At 38.3% G+C, this 22,682-nt stretch overlaps 1 protein-coding gene across 2 annotated transcripts; it reads right to left on the reverse strand.

The window, feature by feature from the left end:
* Positions 1-843: 843 nt before the first annotated feature.
* Positions 844-22,315, reverse strand: LOC147222197 (carbohydrate sulfotransferase 11-like). 2 transcript variants are annotated; one of them, XM_086167972.1, is made up of 4 exons: positions 21,934-22,315; positions 21,699-21,831; positions 9,074-9,153; positions 844-2,448 (listed from the first exon to the last, which is right to left on the reverse strand). In XM_086167972.1, the coding sequence occupies exons 2-4, from the start codon at positions 21,790-21,792 to the stop codon at positions 1,603-1,605; spliced, it is 1,020 nt and encodes a 339-aa protein (XP_086024098.1). In that variant the 5' UTR covers positions 21,793-21,831; positions 21,934-22,315; the 3' UTR covers positions 844-1,602. The 2 variants fall into 2 exon arrangements, with proteins under 2 accessions (XP_086024098.1, XP_086024097.1); XM_086167971.1 differs by having other exon boundaries at positions 21,699-22,315.
* Positions 22,316-22,682: the final 367 nt, after the last annotated feature.

Raw genomic sequence — 22,682 nt, forward strand, 5'->3', positions numbered from 1 at the left:
CAAAATAGCATCCAAAGATAAGGATGACCATAGAGTCAAGGTAACAACTGTTCACATGCCTGTATTTCAGATTCTAAAATAAATGCGGTTTGTACAGTCAGAATGTTGAACACTTAAGTTTAATTTAATGACACTATCAACATGCAAAAAAACTCTTTTGAAGAGATCAAAAACTAAATACCTAACAAGGAATCTTTCCTCATATGTTGTTCCTCATTTGAGGAATTTCAATTTAATTTGATGACAAAAATATAACTGCCAGGTGACTTTTCTGTGTTGGTGGAGTGTAAAAAATCCGTGGGAGGACTGTACAGATGACCAGGAGGCAGGTAAGGCAAAAGCTTAAGAGCTGCATGTTGTTTGAATTCATCTCTATATGATGCACATAGACATTCACAAAGATCCAAGTGCATGAAGCAAGAGTAGTCTTTGCAAAGTTTTAATACACAAACAACAATCCATCTGGAGTAGAGGATCGTAAAGGTCCAATAGGGACAAATGGGACAGTTTATTTGCTGGTAATGAAATTAGGATTTGTTGTAAAAACTAAAACAAAAACAAAAAACTGCACTTTCTCACGCTGCATAAAGGTTGAAATGGGGGAAAAATGGGTCGTTAAACTGTCAAATAATCAATTCTCAAACTTTGCTTTTGGGGCTCAGTTTGAGACTTATATCAGTTTGTTAGAGTGATTTTTTTAATTTTCCTCAGTGTGACCTTTTTAGTAAGAAGTGTTTATGTTGTGGAAACATGGCCAAGCTCTATTTATTTCAAGAGATATACTAAATTAAATCCAAAACATTCAGGGCTCCCAATGGCTCAAAATGTGACTGCATGTTACCAAGACTCCTGAATTACGACTGCCTCGGGATCCAATTTTAAACCTTTGAGATGAAATATATTTAAAATTTGAGAAAAATTTGTTATTCATTCTTGTTGTAGTGTGAAAGTTATCTGTTAAGGAACAGTTAAGTTGCTAACCCCTGCAAACGCTCACATTAAAAACAAGCAATGACAAATATGCCCTTTATTTATGCATTTATTTTGAAAACTGTAAGAGAAACTATATTTTGGTTTGTCTGTCTTAGTAGAAATGACACAATAAATAAAGACATTATCATAGTTTATAACAATCACTCCCTACATTTAAAAAAAAATGACACAGGCACAGTACAAGGTTGTCATTGTTCTCTGGGGTCAAAATAAGGCTGTTGATCAAAAGGCACATATGACACATTCACAGTCCAAACACTATTTGAAAACTTATCTTCCTCCTGGTACAAGGATTACATATGTCGTGCAAATTCAACTTTTAAATTGGCAGCAAAAACGAAAATTAAATTAAAATTTAAATGGCATTTCACACATTCACAGACTATGATGAACTTGTGCACTGCTTACAGTAATACATTAACAGCCCTCCAAGGCAACACCTTATTAATCATCTTCTTCGGCTCCTCACCATGATATTATGTTTGTACACATGAATGTATCTACTATGGAGTTGAAAGTCAATACACATTTTCCATACTCAGTTCATTAAACAAACATTTGTGGCTCCAGAAGGTGACAGTAAGTCTGCGCATATGTGTAGCTCCATCCTCATGTAAACTTGAGGTATGCCGGCACAGAGTAGTTAAAGAGAAGAAAATCCATGCGGAAGAGGTTGTACAGTTTCTTCTGGTAGAAAGGGCTGATGTTGTGGAAGAATTGTGCTGCCATATCTCCAGTAGTCCTGGTGCTCTTGGAGGAGGTGGGGAAGCTGACCTGGTCCTCCACCCCGGCCAGTTGCAGCACGTAGCGGGAGTCCTGCTCCAGCGTCTCATATTTACCTACCACGTCATAATGAATGAGGCAGGGGTGGCACAGCGAGTGCACCCGCTCCCAGTGCTCATTGAAGGGTTCTTCTCGCTGGGTGGCCGGGTCAACAAGGTAATAAACAAACTCCTCAAAGGAGACATCGTCACCCCTCTCCAGGGCTTCGGGCTGCGGGTTGGGCCTGTGCCGCCGTACGATCTTGGTGCCGTAACGTTTATGGAAAGCTGTATTGTAACTCCGTGTGAATTTGTTGCGGTAGGCGGACACCAGCCGCTCAAATGGCTCACGCACAAAGACAAACTTCAGGTAGGAGCGCAAGCGCTGGTTGATCTGGGAGGTTGAATACTCAGACAAGGCGCGCAGGTTCCCGGGGACGTGGGCCTCATTTGCTGGTATCGCCAACGGATTTCGGATGGATCCGGCAACGCCGGTCAGAACCATAAGCACCCGCTTCCAATTTGTGCAGGCCACTTTGGGCACATAGCAGTAGAGCAGGCCGTGCTGGTCATCCACGATAACATGTTTCAGGTCTTCTGGAATGAGAACTCTGCGTTTACGGGTGTAAGAACGACAGGCTTCTTCTAATAGCTCCCTTCTGCCCTGATGGATCGCCTGAACTGCAGATTCAACCTACAATAAAGGACATAAGAAATGTTAAGAATTTATGAGAAAGAACTATTTACCTCAAATCCTGAAGCTAAACTGATAAGCACTTTAGGGATAATTAATTGTAAACAACCTGGGCCATTTAAAAAAATGTATTGATTTGATGATCTCCATTTTTTTCTCAATGTTGTTCTGATATATGCAACATAAAAGAACCATAAAAAAGAGAATCCAACAAGTGATTGAAAAAAAAAGGTTTCACCAACATTTGACGGAATACAAAAAATGGCATACAGTGTTTTAGATGTTGCATTTTCCAACGATGAGTATTGATTTTTTTTTTTGTCATTTCGATTGGATGAGGATTATGTCAAAATATGTCAAGTTCTTCCATGATCCATTTGGATAGAAACATAAAGGGGAAAAGGGTCAGTTTGAGCTTACATCTGTAAGTGTTCGGTCCATTCGGTGAAAGTTCCTGCCTTGGAAAACGAGTTATGGGGCCCCTCGGAGGAGCGCTTTTATAACGGTGATGCGGTTGGACTAACATATTAGCCATGACATTCTTTGTCCAAGAAAAGTGGACCGTCTCATGGATGCAAATCCATGAGAGAAGAATTAGGAAACAAGAGAGGGGAGAAATTACATACAAAAGTAGTTTTGTAAAACCTCTGCTCTGGAGGTCCTAATCATCAACCTCCCCTGCTGTCCCCACGCAGCTTAATAAAACAGGTCATCAAGTTCATCTTGGCCTCCACATCACGCAAATGGCTTATTTACTTATTTGATTTACTCAGCTTGGCTCACTGCTGCAGCAGTTGGAGCTCGGGACAGTCAGTTTGACACTGTGTGGTTCTCTGTGTATACTGGCAGATACTGGAACGTCAAGGATACATCAGACAGGCTGCACTGATTCTCAATTTTTCGTAACTGATCTTGATCCCATCATGCCAGCCTGTTAATTTTTTTTTTCTGGTGCATTCCCAGATGATAAGCAAACCTGTCTGATAATAGTTTTTGCTATATCAACATTGCACTGTAAAAAAGTTGCATGTTATAATTAAGCCAGGAATCCCCAGGCCCAGGTGTTCATCTTTCACAGCAGCTTAGCAGCGGAGAGTAAAGAAACTACTAACCCACAGCCATATTACTCACATAAACAATTCTGTTAATAATATGGCTGTGGGTTTATTTTAAAACCTAATTTTAGCCATGTGATCATCATCTTTGAAGAAAGATAGACCTCTGCTTTTTCCGCTTATCAGTCAGCCATTCTGTGTCACAGGGTCAAAAGATGCATTCAAGGAAAGTTTTCTGTACAGTACTCCATAAAGCCAAATTCAGAATGACAACCGAATGCGTTTTCTGTTACTTCACTTAGTCTTTTCATTTTTTAACAGAGCAGGATGATGTAATGCCCTGTTGAACAGAATAGAGAAATACAACTCCAGCAGTTTCAGGGTAAAGTATTTCTTTTGGAGCCGATTAGTTTCTTGGCATGAAGAGCTTCCTTCTCATGTAACTGCAAACAAATCTTAACTCTTACCTTTGCAGTGGTTACTTCCTGAAAATATGTAGATTACAAAAAACAAATATTTAGGCTAAATTTGGGGCAGTTTATGGTTGTAAGTCTGTTTTATCGCTTGTCAACTTCGACCCAGATTATCAGCGTCAGTGGTGTGTTGTGCAAGTTAAGATTAATGGGGTGCATGTGGAATTATTGGTCAAAAGGTTGACAGTTTATGTTGGTGTCCAAAATGTTAGTGGTGTAAAATGACAGGAAGCATTCAAAAAGACTGAGAAGTGGCTGATAAAATTAAAGCTACCACGTCACATTCAGCAGTTACTTCCAGTGTGCAGAAAAACTTTACCATCAGAGTGCTGCTGACGGAGAAAGTGGAAAAGGTGATTAATCCGAGCTGAGGAGCCTTGTGACCGGAGAGCGGCCAGATGAGCGCATTACAAGATATAGCCGTCGATTGAAGTTAAAGTATCTTAAGAATTACAAATTCAAATTCATTTTCTGCTTTATTAAACTACTCAGGCTCATAGTGTTATCAGACCAGATTTATTGGCTAGATTATATAGTGCTACTGTTGCTTTTAATGATAGATTTTAAACTTCTCAACCAGTATGAGGCAGTTTTGCCTTCAAACCCCACAATCCAACCTTAAACATGGACAAGCAACATTTAGTGTTTAGGCTCCACGTGTGTTGAACAAACGCCCAGAAATCTTGAGGTCTGTTGCAACTCTGCTCTTTTCAATAAAAGCCGAGGGCTTTCTCTTGGCATTTAATTAAACACAACTTTCAGACTATTCTATTATAATAGAACACTCTATTCAAGTTTTTTTTGTGCTTTTTAGACTTTTTATTTTACATCTTGTTTGGTAGAACACTACTGGCTGCTGTGTATGAATAGTAACATTGGCTGTCATGAACGTCATATAATATACAATCTATTTCGAAAATCGTCCAGAATAAAGCCCTCTGTAATCCCCACTTCTTTCCAAGCCAATAAGACACTACTTCTTATTTATCTACATTCTGGCTTCTTCTGAAACATTCTGCAGAGATTTCTGAACTTTCCCTGAACATGAGAAACAACTTCAAAGCAGGCGAAAAAAAATTAAAAATCAGAGGGGGCAGAGAGATGGGCTGGATTTTCTTATCAGCCCCTAGGATTTCAAGTATTCCCTCAGTGAGCTGCAACTGAGATGAGTTTTTGATTAAAAATGGGATTACCTTGCTGCCTGCTCCTGATCGGGTTTGTATGAAAGCGCAGAGCAGTCCCAGACAGACAACAACCAGAGGCCAGTTTTTTGACCTCTCAGCTGTAATGGATGGGATTATAGCTTAGCGACCTCAGATCTGTCAAGCTTTGGATTCCCCTCATGTGGAGACAGTACATACGCGGTCTTCCTTTACAGGGGAGGGGGAGGAGGTCAAAACTACAGAGCAAAAGTGCAAGTGATGGTTTGAACACTGTGTTTAAAAATGAGGCCAGAAACAGATGGCTTGAGAAAACAACTAGGAGTCGCCTTTTATCTGCCTCTGCATGCATTCTAGGTCTGGTTACACATAAAGAGGTCAAAGTGGATAATCTGTTAAAACCTGTTAAAAAAATCTGTTAAAACCTTAAATTCTAGTGCTACATGTGCAGCACTAGATTTTAAGGTTTGTTTTAAAGAGGAAGCAAAAAAGAGAGCAAAAAAATGACAAAAGACATTGACAAGCCTTCCACATTCACCTGTGCTTTTGGATTCTTTATACTTTATTATTAATTAGAAAATTGATTCATTCATTGTGTATACAGGTTTTCTACTTGGCACACGCTGGATCAGTCCATCAGAGAGAGAGACACAAAATTATATAAGTCACTCATTCATTCATGTATACGGACAATTTAGCATTGAGGTTTTTGGGCTGTGCAAGAAAACCAAAGAAAACCCACGCAGGAACACAAAGAACAAGTAAAATTCACAGACACACAGTGCAAAAGCTTGCTGGCAATTTGGGATTTTTCTTATCAAAAAAATTTAAGGTCCGATCACTGAGATCATAGATTTCTGATCAGCGTGGAAGTAGGAGGGTTGCTCTGCCTTTGTGGTTACACATGCATTGGCTATTTTCCCATTGTTAGGTTCTTGACGCACTGTATGACCGCTTAATAAAAGCTTGACTTGTTGCTTCAGAGCTTGAGTTGTTTGTCATTTGGTCAGAACTTAGCATGGACTGGTGACCTACCGAACCTGATTATCAGCTCCCTAATGTAGGCTGAAAATGTTGGGAAAAAATTAAGGAAATACATTTTTTTTTATTAACATGCTTGTTAATCATTGTATCTGGATGAAAAGACAAATATGCAGCATGCCTCCAACATTGCTGTTTCGAAGATTCTCCTTGGAAAATGGATATAATTAAGGTCATCCTTAATCCAAAGTAACACTCAATCAACATCTGTCTTCCAACTACTTCTTTTCCTTTAGGCTGTTTCATTCAGGGGTGGCAATAGCGACTCATCTTCCTCCATCTAATTCTCTTCTCTGCATCTCATTCTCTCACACCAACTAACTTCATGTACTCATTCACTACATTCATAATACCAACTGCATAAAACATAGTAAAAATGTAATTTCACACCCCTGCTTCAAACAACTTTTTCAATCTCTATGGCTCTGACCATGCTGTTTCTTGACATCTGTGATTTCTGATACATCTGCTGAAACTTCTCGATGCTCAAAATGAGATGAACACACATTCCACCAGGACCTGTTTGCACGCTGAAGCCACACATTGTTTCTAGAAGACATATTACTGTGTTGTTTTTCAAAGCCCTTAATTCACTTCTTTACAATCAGAGAACTGATTCCTACCAAACTAACTGCAATATTTTTTTCTGTAAAGTGATGCAATGTGTTGTTTAACAAGACTGCAGGCTTTTTATGGGAGCAGAACAAAACCAGCAGCAAAAATTTCATTTAATATTGTCATTAGCAGAATTTATTTGGTACAGAAAATCTTCAGCCTTAAGCTGAGCTTTAATATTTTCTGGACAAGCTCACCGTGACGATTTCATTTTCCAACCAACTTGAACTACATTTTTACCGCAGTGGGAGGAGGTCAGAGGATGCAGGATAGAAAGTCATTACAGAAAACACCAGGAGCCAGAAGTCTCCCACTGCGAAGTGAAAATTATTCTCAACGGGCAGAAGAAAACAATCAGACACGGCATTTCAATGGAAGAAAAGCACTAACTGAAAACTAACTGGTCAAAGACTCACAGCAAACACTTAACCTTGAATGAACTTATGCAAGAATGGAGTAAAAATTACAATGGTGCTTTTAAATAACATGATGGCATGCATTCTTTAGAAATACACAATAAATATATACATAACAACATACATGTTTATATTTATTTATTGCCTTGTTGCTATTTATTGTTCTTTAATTGCACAGAATTCACTGGATTATTCTTTTCGTTCAAGGTTTTGTTGTTGGTAAAGCTATCAAATGAATGGCAATTTTAAGAGGTCATATACTGTATATTTGTCGTTACTTATATTTTAACACAGAGCAGAATAAAAATCAGTTTACATACAAATACACACACACACACACACACACACACATATATACAAATATACCAGAAGTCAGGGAACGTCGCATAATGTATACATTTGTTACATTCCTGTGCATATTGCTCTAATGTTTTTATTGTATAGACAAAATGTCTTATACTTGTTTTAATAAATTTACTTTTAATTAAACCAATGTTTTGGTTTTATTTTAATGTACTTATGCAGTAATAGCTCTTCGATACTGTATAAGTGAGGTTGCCTTGCCTGCTGTGATAAGAAAATGAAATTTGACAAAAACTGTTGATGTATATGAATTTTCAATCATCTGTCACTGTGAATAAAGCTGCACAATCACAGCTTAAAGACAAAACAGGAAAAAATTTAAATAGAATGAATAAAACCTTGTTTGCGTTTTAAGCAGAACAAATAATTATTGTAACAGCTGTAATGTTTCAATTAGTTGTAATGGAGGATCATTTAGTTAGTGGAGTTCATTGTTTCATCAGTATGACATCTAAACTAAACTAATTTCCATCTCACACACCAGTTATTAGCTGGTTTCAGGTTTTCTCCAATAAAATGTTTGGAAACTTTTGCCATAATGTAACACCTTGCCGTGACAGACGAATAGGGTTGTTGCATCCACCATTGTTAATTTCTTATGAATATTAAACTATTCATGTATTGTTTTGTCTATCATTGTGTAACCTGACTTTCCTAACCCTTATAACAACTCTTTCTCTATCACACTTTGCTTTTTAATTCTCTCTTTCTCTCTCGCTCACCTCCTCTTTCTACTGGTTGAGGCAAAAGGCCGCCCACATTGAGACTGGATCAGTCCAAGGTTTCTCCCCTGTGAAAGGCAGGTATTTCCTTGCTACTATCAACAAGTGCTTGTACATGGAAGAATGTTGAGTTTCTGTTAATCATTTTAAAGAATGTGGTCCAGACCTGCTCTACAGGTAGAGTGTCATGGCACAATGTTATTGTGATTTGGCACTGTATTAATAAAATATGACTTGTGGATAAAAGTTGTTTTTCAGATTTGCAATAAGCAAAAGGATGACCTCGTAAAAACACTTCCAGATATTGCACTGATTCTTCAAATCAGACTGTTAATTTTTTTTTTTTGCTTTGTTTATCTTCTGCAGGCACAAAGCAAGGCAAGAAGTTGATGTGTGTTGACAAAGACCACATTTTCATCAGATTTTTTCCCCTAACAAATTTTCCACTTTAATGTAAGGGATTTTCGATTTACGTAAATCCTAGGTTTTTATTTCCACCAGAAGACCAATGTATGGCATCCTAGTGTTGGAAAATCACTGAATATGATAATTGATGCCCTACTTAACATCCATTACTAAATTAAAGTTATAAATGATTCATGACTTCTACCTTTTATTGCTTTTGGCTTTTCTTTCCAGAGCGGCCTGACTGAAGTCAACAGTAACACCTCAAAATTGAGTGTGATGTTTTAAAAGTGCTGCATGCTTTGACTTCAGAGAAATACATCAATGAGCCAAAGAGGACACTTTCCGAAACGTGTGCATTTATGCTGAACTGACCTGGTCACCATCATACAGTGTCTGCAGAGGACTCCTCCTTGGCTTTTGCCCACTGCTTCTTTCACCCAGCGGCTCAGAGACTAAGGGGATACAATAAAAGCACTGGTGAAATTTGACTGACAGAGCTTATACATACCAAACTGCAGAAACTAAAAATGTTACAAAGCAACATTCATCTGTAAACTTGACTGACTCACTGGTGCTTTGCAAGGTCTATTAAAGTACATATTCAAGGGTAAGACTAGGCAATATGGAAAAAAAAGTAATTACCATTTTATGTAGTCAGTTTCAATAAGTCTCACACTTTTTATTTGGAAAAGAATCACATTAGATACCCAACAATAAACTAATTGATTCCCCACATATTTAGCAACTGGTAGATTGTACTTCCATTCACATGCAGAAAACCCTTTAAATACCCATATTTATCCTACAGATACATTCATACTATGTCACAATATCAAAAAAATTCAGAGAAAGTGGAGACAACCAAAGATAAAAACAGAGAATGCATGCAACAAAGACAGTAATGGTTTCCGTAAAACCACAGCTTGAACTGGAGCTCCCTCCTATGATGGGACGTTTAAAGGCTTTGGCAGCCACAGCATGCAATTTTCTTTATTTACGGAGTCACTTTTGTCACAATTTGTGGTCCGTGAAGACCCAAAAATGTCTGGTTGGGAAGAGAACCCATGGTGTGTCCAAACTTGGGCAATTTTTCTTTTGCACAATGACAAGTTTTTACTCTGGATAGCACAGCTTCAGTCTCAGTCCTCTGGCGGTCAACCTGAAGTTAGTGTTTCACGAAGACAAAAAGAGAATCTGGTCTTTCAACATGGCTGAAGTGTGGATGACATATTACACTTGGAATAAGGTCAGACGATACCGATTTAAAACCGGTGGATTTAATAATCCATTTGTTGCAAATCCAACCATTTCAACAAAGTAGGCTTGAAATCATTATCAAAGAAGAATTGTGTTTTATAAGTCTATGAAAGTAAAATAAGATAATTCTATCTAAAGACGTACACAATAATTATTTTCAAATAGGGCCACAAAATGGCGCAGTGGTTAGTGCTCGAGTGGAGATAGGTTCTATATCCCCCGCAACCCTCAGTGAATGATAAGTGGTACAGAAAACAAATGAATGAATTTTCAATTATAAGTGAAGTTTAATGTGATTTTGCCTACAAGAAAGTATGAAAATAAAAGTTCAGGGAGAGCAACAAAAAAGTGCCAAGGTGGGAATATATAGAGCAGCAGCAGGGGAACCAACTGTTCTCAATGAGGTGTATCTGATCAGAATTTACAGTCAGTAGCTGCTCTGCTTAGCGAAATAAAAACAGAGAATACACGGCCACCTGCATCTCAAACAATCTGCAGGGAAAGGAAAATACCAAGAAAAAAAAAAAAGAATAATATGCAAACTTTGACCTGTACATTTCAGAAACAACATTTTCTTGGGCAACTATCACAAAATTAACCAATGTTTTCCATCACTCCATTCAGTCCTGCAACACATCAAAAAATGTAAATGTTTGAAAGGTGTTAATTGTCATAAAATTGTCATAAAATTCCTGCAGAGTTTTTGATGTGGGGTCTCGGTGTCTAAACTTTGGGCAGGTCTCATTTTTGAGTCCTGGAGGACGTTTTACACTGCTTTGGTGTACAATGATGGTGAAGATGCTGACCTGAAGGCAACATGTTGCACAAAAAAGTATATGAGTTTGGACATAAACGCTGCATCACTAATGGTGAAATTGAGGGCCCTGAAATCATCCAATGTCATACCTGCTAAAAGTATTGTGCACCATTTATGATTTCATTCAAGTCCACAACAAGTCAATTTCTTCAAGAATAAATATTTTTAACTACTGATCATGATGGACTGAGCGGTTCTTAAAGTCCAGACAGCACAGTGTCAGTAGTATCAGATCACATCTTTATCATCTCAACACATATCATTAGTAGCCCTAAATTTCAAAACCAAAATAAAAAAATGGTTGAATGGTTGGACACTTAATAGATAAAGGTTCTTACATTTTCACATGTGGGTCTGTAGAGTAACATTTGCTTACCTAATATTGAAAGACAAAAAATGAAAAATAAAAGAGGGTTATTTGGGCTTCGTTGTTGAGCCTTACTTGCTTGACATGTTGTTTATACTGTCTCTCTTACCAAGTATTATTGCACTGATGAGATGTACATTCTGGGCAGGTAAAAACATGTCATTCTAAGGGAAAGAATGTAAAACGTGGAGGGGGAAAAGCGGACGGCTCTGGTGTTAACTATGTATTATTTATGTCTTGGTGAGGACATGGAGGGGTCAAATGCTCTGCAGTGTGGACCACAGCGCCTCCCTATGGCTCACAATAAACTGTAAGGATATGAATTTGCATTTGCAAGAAGTGTTTTTCAGAGATAATCCATAGAAAGTGAAACATAAATGTAGGAAATTATAAACAAACTAAATTTGTGATAACTGTTGAAAATGAATTAAATACCTAAAGGACTGACTAAATCCTGTACGCTTTCTGTTCAGCTCTGTATGGATTCCATATGAAAGAGACGGTGATCATGTTGCACTGGACCTCTAAGCTACATCGACATGTGGTTTCCATTAGGTGGAGGAAGCATTTCAAAAGCAAAGAACAGCTGACATCCAAGACCCCACCGACGATGATATCCTGCTCAAACTGTTGTTTAGAAGAGCCACGTGAATGGTACGTTTTCCAACAATCATTGCGAATGTCTACTCATCAAATCACACCTGTTTCTTTGTGAAGAAGAAGATGAAGACTGTCAACAGAAGAGGAATCTGCAAACACAGCTGCACAACAGAAAGCAGCAGAGCAGTTTTCAGAGGGTGGAACACTGAATTCTCATAGAATTTCCCCTATGGGGATCAATAAAGCGTTATCTTATCTTACCTCTTCATAACGTTGTGGCTGATATTAATGAACTATTCTTCAGTGTTTTTCAATCAACTATAGTAATGAATTTTGTTCTCACTTTAAATCACATTATTGGTGAAATCACTGAGAAAAGTAGCTGCTGTCAATAGGATCTTCAATTCAGCTTAACAGTAATTTCAGATTTGAAGTCTCATCTCATTAGTCATAAGTTAGTTTCATTGACAGCATGCAGACCAATTACACCAGCCTGAGGCCTGCTCTGTCTGAACTGCTTTGGTGCTCCTTTACACACTCACCTCACGATTGTAAATTCTGTCAGTCAGCAGTATTATCAAACCGCTGCTCACATGCCATTAACTATGTTTTCATGTCACATCAAATCATTTTTAAGTGTTTTATGCAGTCCAGTGAGTTCCTTCGCTGGTAACATTACTTGATATCAGTGAATGCAGACATATTTACCCTAATTAGCTTCCACTTAGGAGTCCAGTAACCATTGGGAAATAATGCAGTAACACATAAAGTGTGAATATAAAAGACTAATGAGGGACCATGATTTGTCAATGTTCAAGATGATTTCTATTTTTCAAACATAAATCATTTGCTGATAAATTCTTGAAAAGATGTATTTGCCTTGCTTTGGTTCTTATGCCATGCTTGGACTTTAACAGCCTTTGTGAAATTCATTCATTGTTTACAAAGCTATTCTTGTTTGTTGTGTCGCCGGGTGGAGGGGGGGCGGGAATACCACATGCCAATACAAGCTGTCACTGGACAATAGACACACAACTGTTCATGCTCTTGTTCACAGCTACAGACAATTTAAGAGGCATTAATTTACCAACTGCATGTTTCAGACACAGAAACACCCCAGTCACCCAATTTCTTGCTGTGAGATAAGATTAATAACCATAGCAGCGCTGTAACCACTGTGCCACATGCCATAAAAAAAATGCCATCATTGGGTCTTGATCTGACAGACTATGTGTTTGGTTGGTTTTAAAAAAGTCCCTTATTGGCTTTCTGTTCTCATTGGAAATATGTAGCCATGCCGGAAGAAACAGAACTCTGATTTAAGAGCCTGGATCAACTTGGCTCACTGACAGAAGCTCATAAAGTCAGATACTCAGTCTGCATGTCAACACAATGCAGCGGTATCAGGAACTGGTTAAACATGGGGAACATCACGTTTCCCTACTTTATTTTGGCTATAGCACTTGAAGTGGATTAAACAGATGCAGTCACGCGAAATACCACTAAAAACTATATAATATAAAGACACTAATCTTTAACGGGTCTCATCTTTTCTTTAAAGTGCTTTTACAATAGTCTTTTAATAGTCCTTTTAATAGTTCTTGTACTTTGGTCATCTCCCTGCACACCATGGAAGAAATTACAAAGTCTTATCCTGCTTTTAGTTAAGTGATCCGTAATATATCACTGGAAAATTTTGTTTGCTCAAATGTGTACGTGATAAAAAACTCCCTGCTGCTGCACAAGAAGTCAGAGATCCCTTGGTAATAGTCCTGGTCAAACCTTGATCACTGATAATTACCTTGTGGCGATCCAGTCATGAGAAAAACCAGGTGTGATGGCTTAAGGTTCAAACTATCAATAATCTGGTGTTCATATCTACAAACAAACTATACAATTTGATTTTCTTTTATATTTGAGATTAATGTTGGTCTATTCCAGAAACCAAGAGGCATATGATGATCAAACAAGTATTGGACAGGCACAAATTCACAAACCAGCAATTTGCGTAAACAGTGTGGCAGTCTACTGACAAACACTTGATGAATGATTCTAAACAGTTTAATGGATGATAATACATTCCAGTGTTATAAATATTTGAACATATGTGAAATATAAATCAAATATATTCGAATTTCAAACTCAGTGTATTTACTGCCAAAGCCAAGTTATGCATCTTTACTCAAATGCAGTCAAAGATGCAGTGTCCAAAGGCAGGGTTTGTCCTGTCTTTGAGTTGCTCAGTTTCTACACTGAATTTATTTATCAGTCCCGCTTGTAAATCGTATGACCACATCCTCATGGAAACTATCGCTAGTCATGAACACATGGTTGGCTTGACCAGACCCGAAGCCATCTTTTCCGTGCTCCTAAATAAAACACCTGCAGAGCTGGAGCAGAGATCAGGCTTGAAAGGGTGTCTTGTGTGGCTTCTATAAAATCTCTAATCTCCAGCCGGAATTCAAAAATAGCAGAATAATGCAAAATATCATGGCAGATAACTGAAATGTCTGAAACTGAGTTGCTACATAATAAATGATGCAGAACAAGAAATGGTGGATTTCCAAACAATCACAATTTAAGGTGTTTGCAGACATCCCCCATACACACACACACCACCACCACCACCACTGTTCTACAGAGAATCATGACCCCTGTCTATTTAAAAAGGAGCAGTACTGTTGGTTTAACCCTGTCTATTCCTCTCCTTCACATTCCTGTGAGCTCGTGCAGAAACGGGGGCTTAGCCAATGCAAAATATAGAAAAAGCCGATGTGTGTTCCCCCTGTCCGGGTCATAAACGGACCTCTGTGTTTAGGTCCCACGGGACCCAAAACCCCCCGCCCTCTGCCTCAACCATCCTTGGCCTCTGCAGCCAAAGAGAAGCTTTACTGAGAGACAGACTGTACAAGGGAATGCCTGATCCTTTTAGGCCACAAATGTATGTGTTTAAAGGGTGTTAGTGTAAAGGCAGGGTGTTTGTGTAGCATTTCCCCTTCATATATCTCTAGAGAGAGGAGGGAGCTATTTAGATCATCTCTAAAATATGTCTGTCAATATATTTCATAGAATAGAATAGAATATTCCTTTAATCATCCCACAGTGGGGAAAATTCAAATAATTTAATTTCAAAATATTTTCATTGTTTTTTTAATCAAAATTGTGCTACATTATTTACTAACGACACGCTGACATCTAGTCAAGATTAATTTACCTCCAAAATACTCTAATCCTCAATAAATTACCTTAAATGAGCAAACATTTTGTATCTCACAGCCTAAAAATCATGAACAATTTACTCAATAATACAATATCTAAACAAAAGGACAATTTGATTAAAAACATGATTTATCTGTGTGTGTTTGTTTGGTTTATCTACATGTGTATGAAAGCTAAACCTCATTAAAATCTAGCCGGTATTTTGTTTGTGCAGATATTCACACGGAATTGCCCATCAGCAACATGCACACACACACACACACACACACACACACACACACACACACACACACACACACACACACACACACACACCTCCAAAATAACTAAAGATCTGTGCAGTTTATGACTTGTAACAAGTTTACTCCCTGTAAAAGTCTGACATCTGAGAGAAAACAAATTTTAATAAATTCCTCAAAGCCCGCAAAACCCTCTGACATCAGTCTGTTGCTGATTTTCTCGAAATTCTGTTCTTGAAAGAGATATTTGTGCATTCTTAATCAAGGTAAAGAAAAACATGATTTTCTCTGATTTTCATATCTGCAAAAGTCTTCAATTATTTAATAGAAATGGAAATTTAATGTAGTGATGGCCTGAAACAGAAAATGAATAAAATAAAAATCATCATTCGATCAATCATTTGGACTTACCAGCATTTTTATATAGGTTCTAGGTTTGCCATTCTAATGTATGAATAGAAAATAAAAATCATCATCATGAACTATAGGCCTGAATTAATACAGGCTTTGCATGATTCCCCCAAAACGTTACCATGAGGATGAATGGAAATGCATGAAAGTTGCAAACTTAAACATCTTTGACTATTCCAGATCATTTGCAAATGGTTAAATCTATGTGAGCCTTGTGAACAGCATCCAAGTGTATGAGTCATGACCATGTTTGACACCTACAACGCCACACAAAACATACCGTGACATCTCTTTTGTTACATTGTTATCTTGCCATTGTCATGACAATACGAAATGTGGAGAGGTAAGCTGCTTCTGACGTTTTGCGATCACATCTGTCAGGTTAAAATGACAAACTGCCCGTGAGAGGATTAAAAAATAAAATACAAATGAAATCTTTTGTGCAGATATACAAAATCTTGTCTTCTCCCGAGAGCTGTCCAGCATTTATCTCAAGTGCTTCAAGCACTGTCAGGTGTTCTGAGAATGTCTGTTCTGGTTTTGTTAGCAGGATACCTAGAATATTGGGAATAAAGACGGAAGGCATCAGGGCTTGGATAATAATCAGATTGAGTGCAGCTCTTGTTTATGTCATTTGCAGCAGTGAGGTGACGCAATGGGCATATGGCGCTCCGGAGAAACAAGAGACGGCCAGCAGGGTTACATCTGGCCCAACTTATCTCACAAAAAAGAAAAAAATTCAACAAGATGAATTGTTTTGCTAAAACCATATATGCAAGTTCACATTCCTGGCAATTCATTTTCCCATGTTGATACTGTACCTCCTTAAAAATACTGAATCCAATCATGACATTATTATAGACTTTTGGTGTTGAATTTTATGCAACAAACTAGTTCTAAGAGTTAGTACTCTATCTTCTTCACTTACAGTACATTTAATTGTCCCAACCATCCTTTTAAAATATTCCCTGCAATGTTTAATCAGCAGTTTACTGAACATTAAACTTTGTATTCCTTGAGTCCTGTCCTACATATTATTACACATTGCTAGATTCTTGAACAAGAGCAAACCCTCAGATGGAGTATGAGAGCCTTGTGGCTATTTGTGTGGTGGTGGTGGGGTGGGGGGTTGGGCGGTGAGGTTCTAAGAATCAAACCAAAAAACTTACAAATTACATGAATAAATCCTAGCGTTGTCATAAATAGATCTCAACTGTATGAGCTAAAGTTACAAGCTTGAATATCTCATTTTAGAGGTAATGATTTCATGAAAACGCTATATTGAGGTGCTTTTGATAAGCTAGTTTGGAAATAAGGTCCTTTTAGGATTCTTAATAACATTATATGTAAAGAAAAGTTGTCATCATTTTTAGGAGTGGTTTAATAATCTTGTAAATTTGTATATATAAACGTATTTGACAATTATTCATGTCTTATAAAACAGCAAAAATATAACCTTTTGCTTGTTTCACCCTCAAATCAACTACTAAATTATTTAAATATGATGCCACATTGTCCTTTTTTTTTTACTTCTTTCTAATTATGGTAAACTATATTCTTTCCTTAATGCATCCCTGAGACACTGTCCAGGTATCCCATCACGTGGCGGCACGTGTCCTTTATACATGAGAGAAATACAAATCAACAGCCATCTCTATAACAGGGCAGGGGTTATATTTGATTTAAAATAAACAAAGCTGGCTTAAGGGACTCCAAAAAACAATCAATAACATGCCTTGGGACAAAATATAATAACAGTTATGCTAAAAAAAACATCCAGGTAGGAAGCTTGATCCCTGATCCCTGCAGGGAAGATTGTTTATTAGTGCTACATATCTGAGAATGTTTAAAGCGTATGAACTGCTGCTATTTGCTCTTTTGCTCTTAAATGCACTTGAATCATTTTACTTGCTAAACAGTAACTAAAAATAGCGCTAAAGTGCTTTCTACTTTCAGCCATTAGTGTATATGTTAATAATCTCACAGTACAGTAGTAGGAAGAATTGGGTCATAAGCAGAAGAAGAAGCCTCAACTTGATGAATTTCAGAGAATGAACAAATTTTACTTGATCGGTGAAAAAAATATAGCTCATCACTGCCCTGCTGAAGAAAAATACTCATGGTCCTTGCAAGGGGGAATATATTTGCATGTTTTCGAAGTACAAACTCACATTTGTCCATTTATAACCACAATAACCCAAACTGAAAAGAACCCGAGTGCTTCTAATGATCAGGATGTATTTGTTTTGTACAAGGTTGATTCTTTATTTTGCTTTTAAGAATCACGTGAACATCGCATGATTGCTTCAGGAACTCTGAGATATGATGTGAAACTGGGCTTTCCACCCCGAACACTGCAGGTGTTCTAATGAAGCTGGATTTCTAGAGACGGCCCTTTTATCACTCCAATGACCACAAGTCAAGCCCAGACAAGGAAGGTATGAGGTAGATTTATCTCTCTGGTATGGAGGTAATGGCTGATTCCTCAAAGCTAAAGTTGTGCTTGTGATTAAAATGCAAGGACCCTCTAGCTAAAAAATCTTAAATCATACATATACATTTGCGTACCTGGATTTTCTGTTAAAGGGTACGTGCAAACCAGAAGTTGCCAGTGCTATAATACACCTCAGTCCAGACAGCACTGCACCTCATTGACTCCCTCCTCTTCATTTAATGTGTCTGTGGTATTTTATAGCGGCACCACAACTGCCAGCAAAGCAAATGCAACTGGAATTCCAGTGGTCTTTGACAAAAAAAAAATTTGGAGTGGTGAAAAGGTGTCAGAAGGTGGTTCTCTATAAATGTCATGAAGCCAGAAGAAGGTAATATATTAAAACCAATGGAGCCTGTCTGAAGAAGTGAAACCATTTTACCAAAGTTAGTAGAGTTTTCCAGCCTGAGATGAAGAAAAGGAAAAGAAAGGTACCGACTGTTAAATATGGACAGTGTTCGCAATGTAGGAGGCACAACTTTATGTATGTATTTATCTTAAATTAGTCCACAGAACTTGGAGTACGAAGTGCAATCAAAAAGAAATACAGTGTATCTAGTGACTGTTCTCAAAAAAGAAAACATTTCCTTGTATGGCAATGGCAATGTATGGCAAGGGCAATATTTTTGTCTGTAGAGGACAGTGTCGAGTTGGACAAGGTTCAGCTCCCCAAAAGATGCTGATGCAATATATATATATAACTCACCATGACAGCTTTTGAAGAGGGCATTGTGAACCCTAAATTTCTAATCAATTTTATTATTGTGTTGAATTTAAGATTACAGATGTGCAATTTCTTAGAATTTGCAAGAGACAAAAATAGACATAAAACCCCCCAAAATGTTTTTTGTCACACTAGCAGAGCAGCTCCAATTGATTATCATAAAAGCAACTGCCTTTGGCAGTTGTGTTGCACCAATTACTGCCTGAGAATTGAAAATGAAAAACTTTAAGGATGTGTAGGAAGCGGAACAACCCGTCTCCATAGGTGCAGAGGCAGGTATCAAAAAAAAAACAGGATTAGGACTGACCATGCTAGACTGCAAGGTGTAGATTTTTGGGAAAAAAAGGGCAAAGTGTTCGCAAAGGATTATCAAAACTCCTGCATCAGCAAGCGGCTGCAGTGTCATGGTGAGATGTGCATTAGTCAGCATTTGCCATGTGCCTGTTCCCTTCATCTGGAAGAGCTTTTCTTTTGGTTTGACTCGCAGCACACCATTTAGCAATATTTTAAAATCTGAAAAAACTATAGAAGTGTAATAAAATACAGCAGTGTAAATTGCTCATCTCCTGAGCTTTTGATTTTTGGAGTTTAAAAGATATACGATTTGATAATAAATAAAGACGGCCCAACTGTACAAAATGTCTCACCATGCAGAGATTTACAGTGACTCCTGGTTCATTTTCTTTTAAAAGTTAAATGCAAAAAGATTGCTAAAGCCCCTGAACTGACTAGTGGTGAAAGAAAACACTTCGGCAAATTCTTTTCAGTAGTCTGATAGGGTGGAATGCTGCTCGTCTCTGCATGAGGCTAGTCTTTCATAGATTCCTAATAACTCTTTACATACTTCTTGCCCCATGTCGCACACACTTCCAGAACTGACTGACCTCTCTCTTACAAACCAAGATTCTCCTCACAGTATGGGCTATATAAGCATTTTTTAGCCCATGATATTGCTGGACAGGTCTGAATGAGGCCATTGTGTGTGGACCTGGAAGAGGTGGAAACACATCTGAGCCAGAGCCAACCCTGCTACCAGCCAGCTGTGACTTCTCCCAGCGTTCCTCCACCCAGCAAAGGAAACACTTATCACCAGCTAATCAGTTTGGTAATTAGATTGTTCCTTGACTCTAGGGTAGGGTGGGAATATTTAAAAAAGCAAGCATATACACATTTCAAGCCCTGAGACTAGTGCTTTGAAAAAATCTCTGGTGGGAATATAATCTACTGATTATGTCATTGACGTTTTACTTAAATTAAAAAAGACATTTGAGAGCAGTCGGTTTATAGTGAAATTGCTTGTGACTTGCTGATCACTTTGGTTAATATTTCAGACATTTGAAGATTTTTTCTTTGTATGTTATTGGAATTCCGCTTTTATTTTCAATATTTGTCATTCTAGATTCAGTTGGGGATTTTACATTGCGTAATATATAGCAAAAAAGGGGCTTTTCCGTGAAAAGAGCAGAGGAACATGTTGACCAGGGCAGAATCATCTTCAGGTCCACTTTGCAACCTTGGCAAAAATTTGAAACATATTCTATGAAAAGGTGCCATTTGTAAGTTTAAAACAAGGTAGCGCTGACTACATATTATTTCATATAATTTTTTACAGTGCATTTTAAGCCATAATACAGATTGAAAGTCAAGATAAGCTATTCAATTATAATCGGACACATATTTATAGCTATACTGTAATAGCCAATCCAGCCTTTCTCCAAATCCTTAAAATTATGTTGGGCTTTCACCCAATCACTCATGGCAGCAACAACAGTGTTGTAATTTTGATGTGGCATAGCTTCACATTATAGGAAGAAAGAATTATGAATAAATGAGAGCATTCAAGATGAAAACCCCAAATCCACTTAATTGCAGTTGAGGAGGAGTCAGCTTTATATCTCAGCCAGAAATCTAAATCTCGCGTGGGAATAGTCTATTGTTATACTCAAGGCAACGTGGAGATTTTTAGCTTATCTACGGCAAAAAAAACCTACCCCCTGACAGCAGAGTCAGTAGTTCACACTAAAAGACAGCATAGACAGCATTTTGTGGTGCCTATAGAATTACTGACACGGGGGGATGCTGCACATCTCGTCATTAAAAGGTCATCAGCAAGAGACATTGGAGACAAGCATGACAGTAACTAATGCCATATTTGCCCCTTTTTTCCATAGTTTTATGCCCTCTATCATTCAACACATGTTTATATATTTCTTGTTGGACCCAAATACTACTTTGCCTTAATTATAATGTTAAGAGAAAATGCCTATAAAGCAGCTATATGTTTTTTTTTGTTGTTGTTATTTTTTAAATCAGAATTGTATTCCGATGCATTACTGAAATGGGGTGAAATATTATATTACAGCAGAGAAAGTTTCAGGGAAAAAAATGCGGGAGATTCCAAGTTTTCAAAAGAGAAAAAAATGTTCATTTGACTGACACATAAACGGAGCAATGTGGCAACAAACAAGTTGAGTTTGTTTCCTTTTTCTTTGTCATTTGACAGGTTTGTCCCACTGAAATCAAGGATCTTGTCAAAGACATGGCAGGAGCAGCAGCAGTGGGTGTCATCAATTAGAGCAATTGAATGGAAAAACAAAACATTTCTTTGCATTAAAATGTGATTATATAGCTGTGAAAGCTGAAGATCAGTATGCACATACTAAAAGAGCTCATTTTTTTAAGCGTAAAATATCAGTTTTATGTGTGTCCAAATATCTGAGGGTTCTCTGCTGCCCCCTCGTGGTTTACAGCCTGAAACGCGGTGAAAGTTGCATATAGCACCTTTAAATGAATCACCGACACAAAGAGCCAGTGTGAGGAGAAGGAGGAGGAGGAGATGGATCTGTGGTGATGAAGGCAAATTTCTGCTCACCTGGCTTCAGACTGCTGTTAAAGTAAAAGATGACCATGATGAAGCATCCCAGACTCAAGGCGAAAACCATTCGAATGACTTTGGGTTTCCTCATCCTGAGTCTTTGGGAAGGACCGGGTCGACGAGCCAGCTCCTGCCGGGTTTCATGCGAGAACACGGGGGGTTGTTTTTTTTAGTTTTCCGAGCTTTCGTGGTCACTTAATGACGGATAATAGCAGCGACTCAGCTCGCTGACCTTTGCTGCCTCTTATCTTCCTGTACATCCTCACATGTCCAGCCGGGGGGTTGTGGTGGTGGTGAAGGTGGTGGAGGAGGAGGAGGAGGGGCAGCGGGCTCGGCCGAGGAGGGAAGCCGGTTGCTAGCCGTCGGAGCGGCGGTTCACGGAGCGGCGACTGGCGGGGACCGGGCGACGGCGGTACGCTGTCTCTCCGTAGAGCCTGAGTGGAAGCCACGCCAGCTTGTTTGTGTAAGGGGGAGTGGGGCTCTCTCTCTCTCTCTCTCTCTCTCTCCCTCTCTCTCTCTCTCTCTCTCACACACACACACACACACACACGCACACTCTCTCACACACACGGTGTCTTTGCAAAGGTTCTGTACTCATTAACACTTCACTGCCCAAAACGCACTGTGGCTATTACACGCAGGTGGCCCTTTCAAAGTAAAACGCACCTGCGTGTGAGTCGAGTTTTTTTTTAAATTATTATTATTTATCCATTCATTTGTTTCTTTATTCATTTTCTTTCACGATCTCAACCGCACTATAACCATAATTGTCAGTTTACGTAACCGCATTGGTTTTCAAGTCAAATGTATGTATCAACTGCTCAGATTTTTTTTGTAGATTTATGCCTAAAAAACGTAAAAAATTGTAAAAGGGTATTTTGGAACTGAACAAATGGGTTCTCAAATGTATCAAGGAAATGTGTAAACACAAATATTCATATAGGTGAATTGCCCTGGCATAACCAAACAGTGACAGGATGT

The sequence above is a fragment of the Fistularia commersonii genome, chromosome 21 (genome assembly GCF_037954325.1).
Source record: "Fistularia commersonii isolate RoL2024-O1a breed Wild chromosome 21, RoL_Fcom_v1.0, whole genome shotgun sequence".
Classification (NCBI taxonomy): Eukaryota; Metazoa; Chordata; class Actinopteri; order Syngnathiformes; family Fistulariidae; genus Fistularia; species Fistularia commersonii.

Bases quoted from the DNA above. Each gene is read 5' to 3' on its own strand.
- LOC147222197 (XM_086167972.1), bottom strand. From the start codon at position 21,792: ATGAGGAAACCCAAAGTCATTCGAATGGTTTTCGCCTTGAGTCTGGGA. The intron at 9,154-21,698 runs GTGAGCAGAAAT...GTATCCCCTTAG, and splicing joins TAACAGCAGTCTGAAGCCAG to TCTCTGAGCCGCTGGGTGAA. The intron at 2,449-9,073 runs GTCAGTTCAGCA...CCTTTATTGTAG, and splicing joins CACTGTATGATGGTGACCAG to GTTGAATCTGCAGTTCAGGC.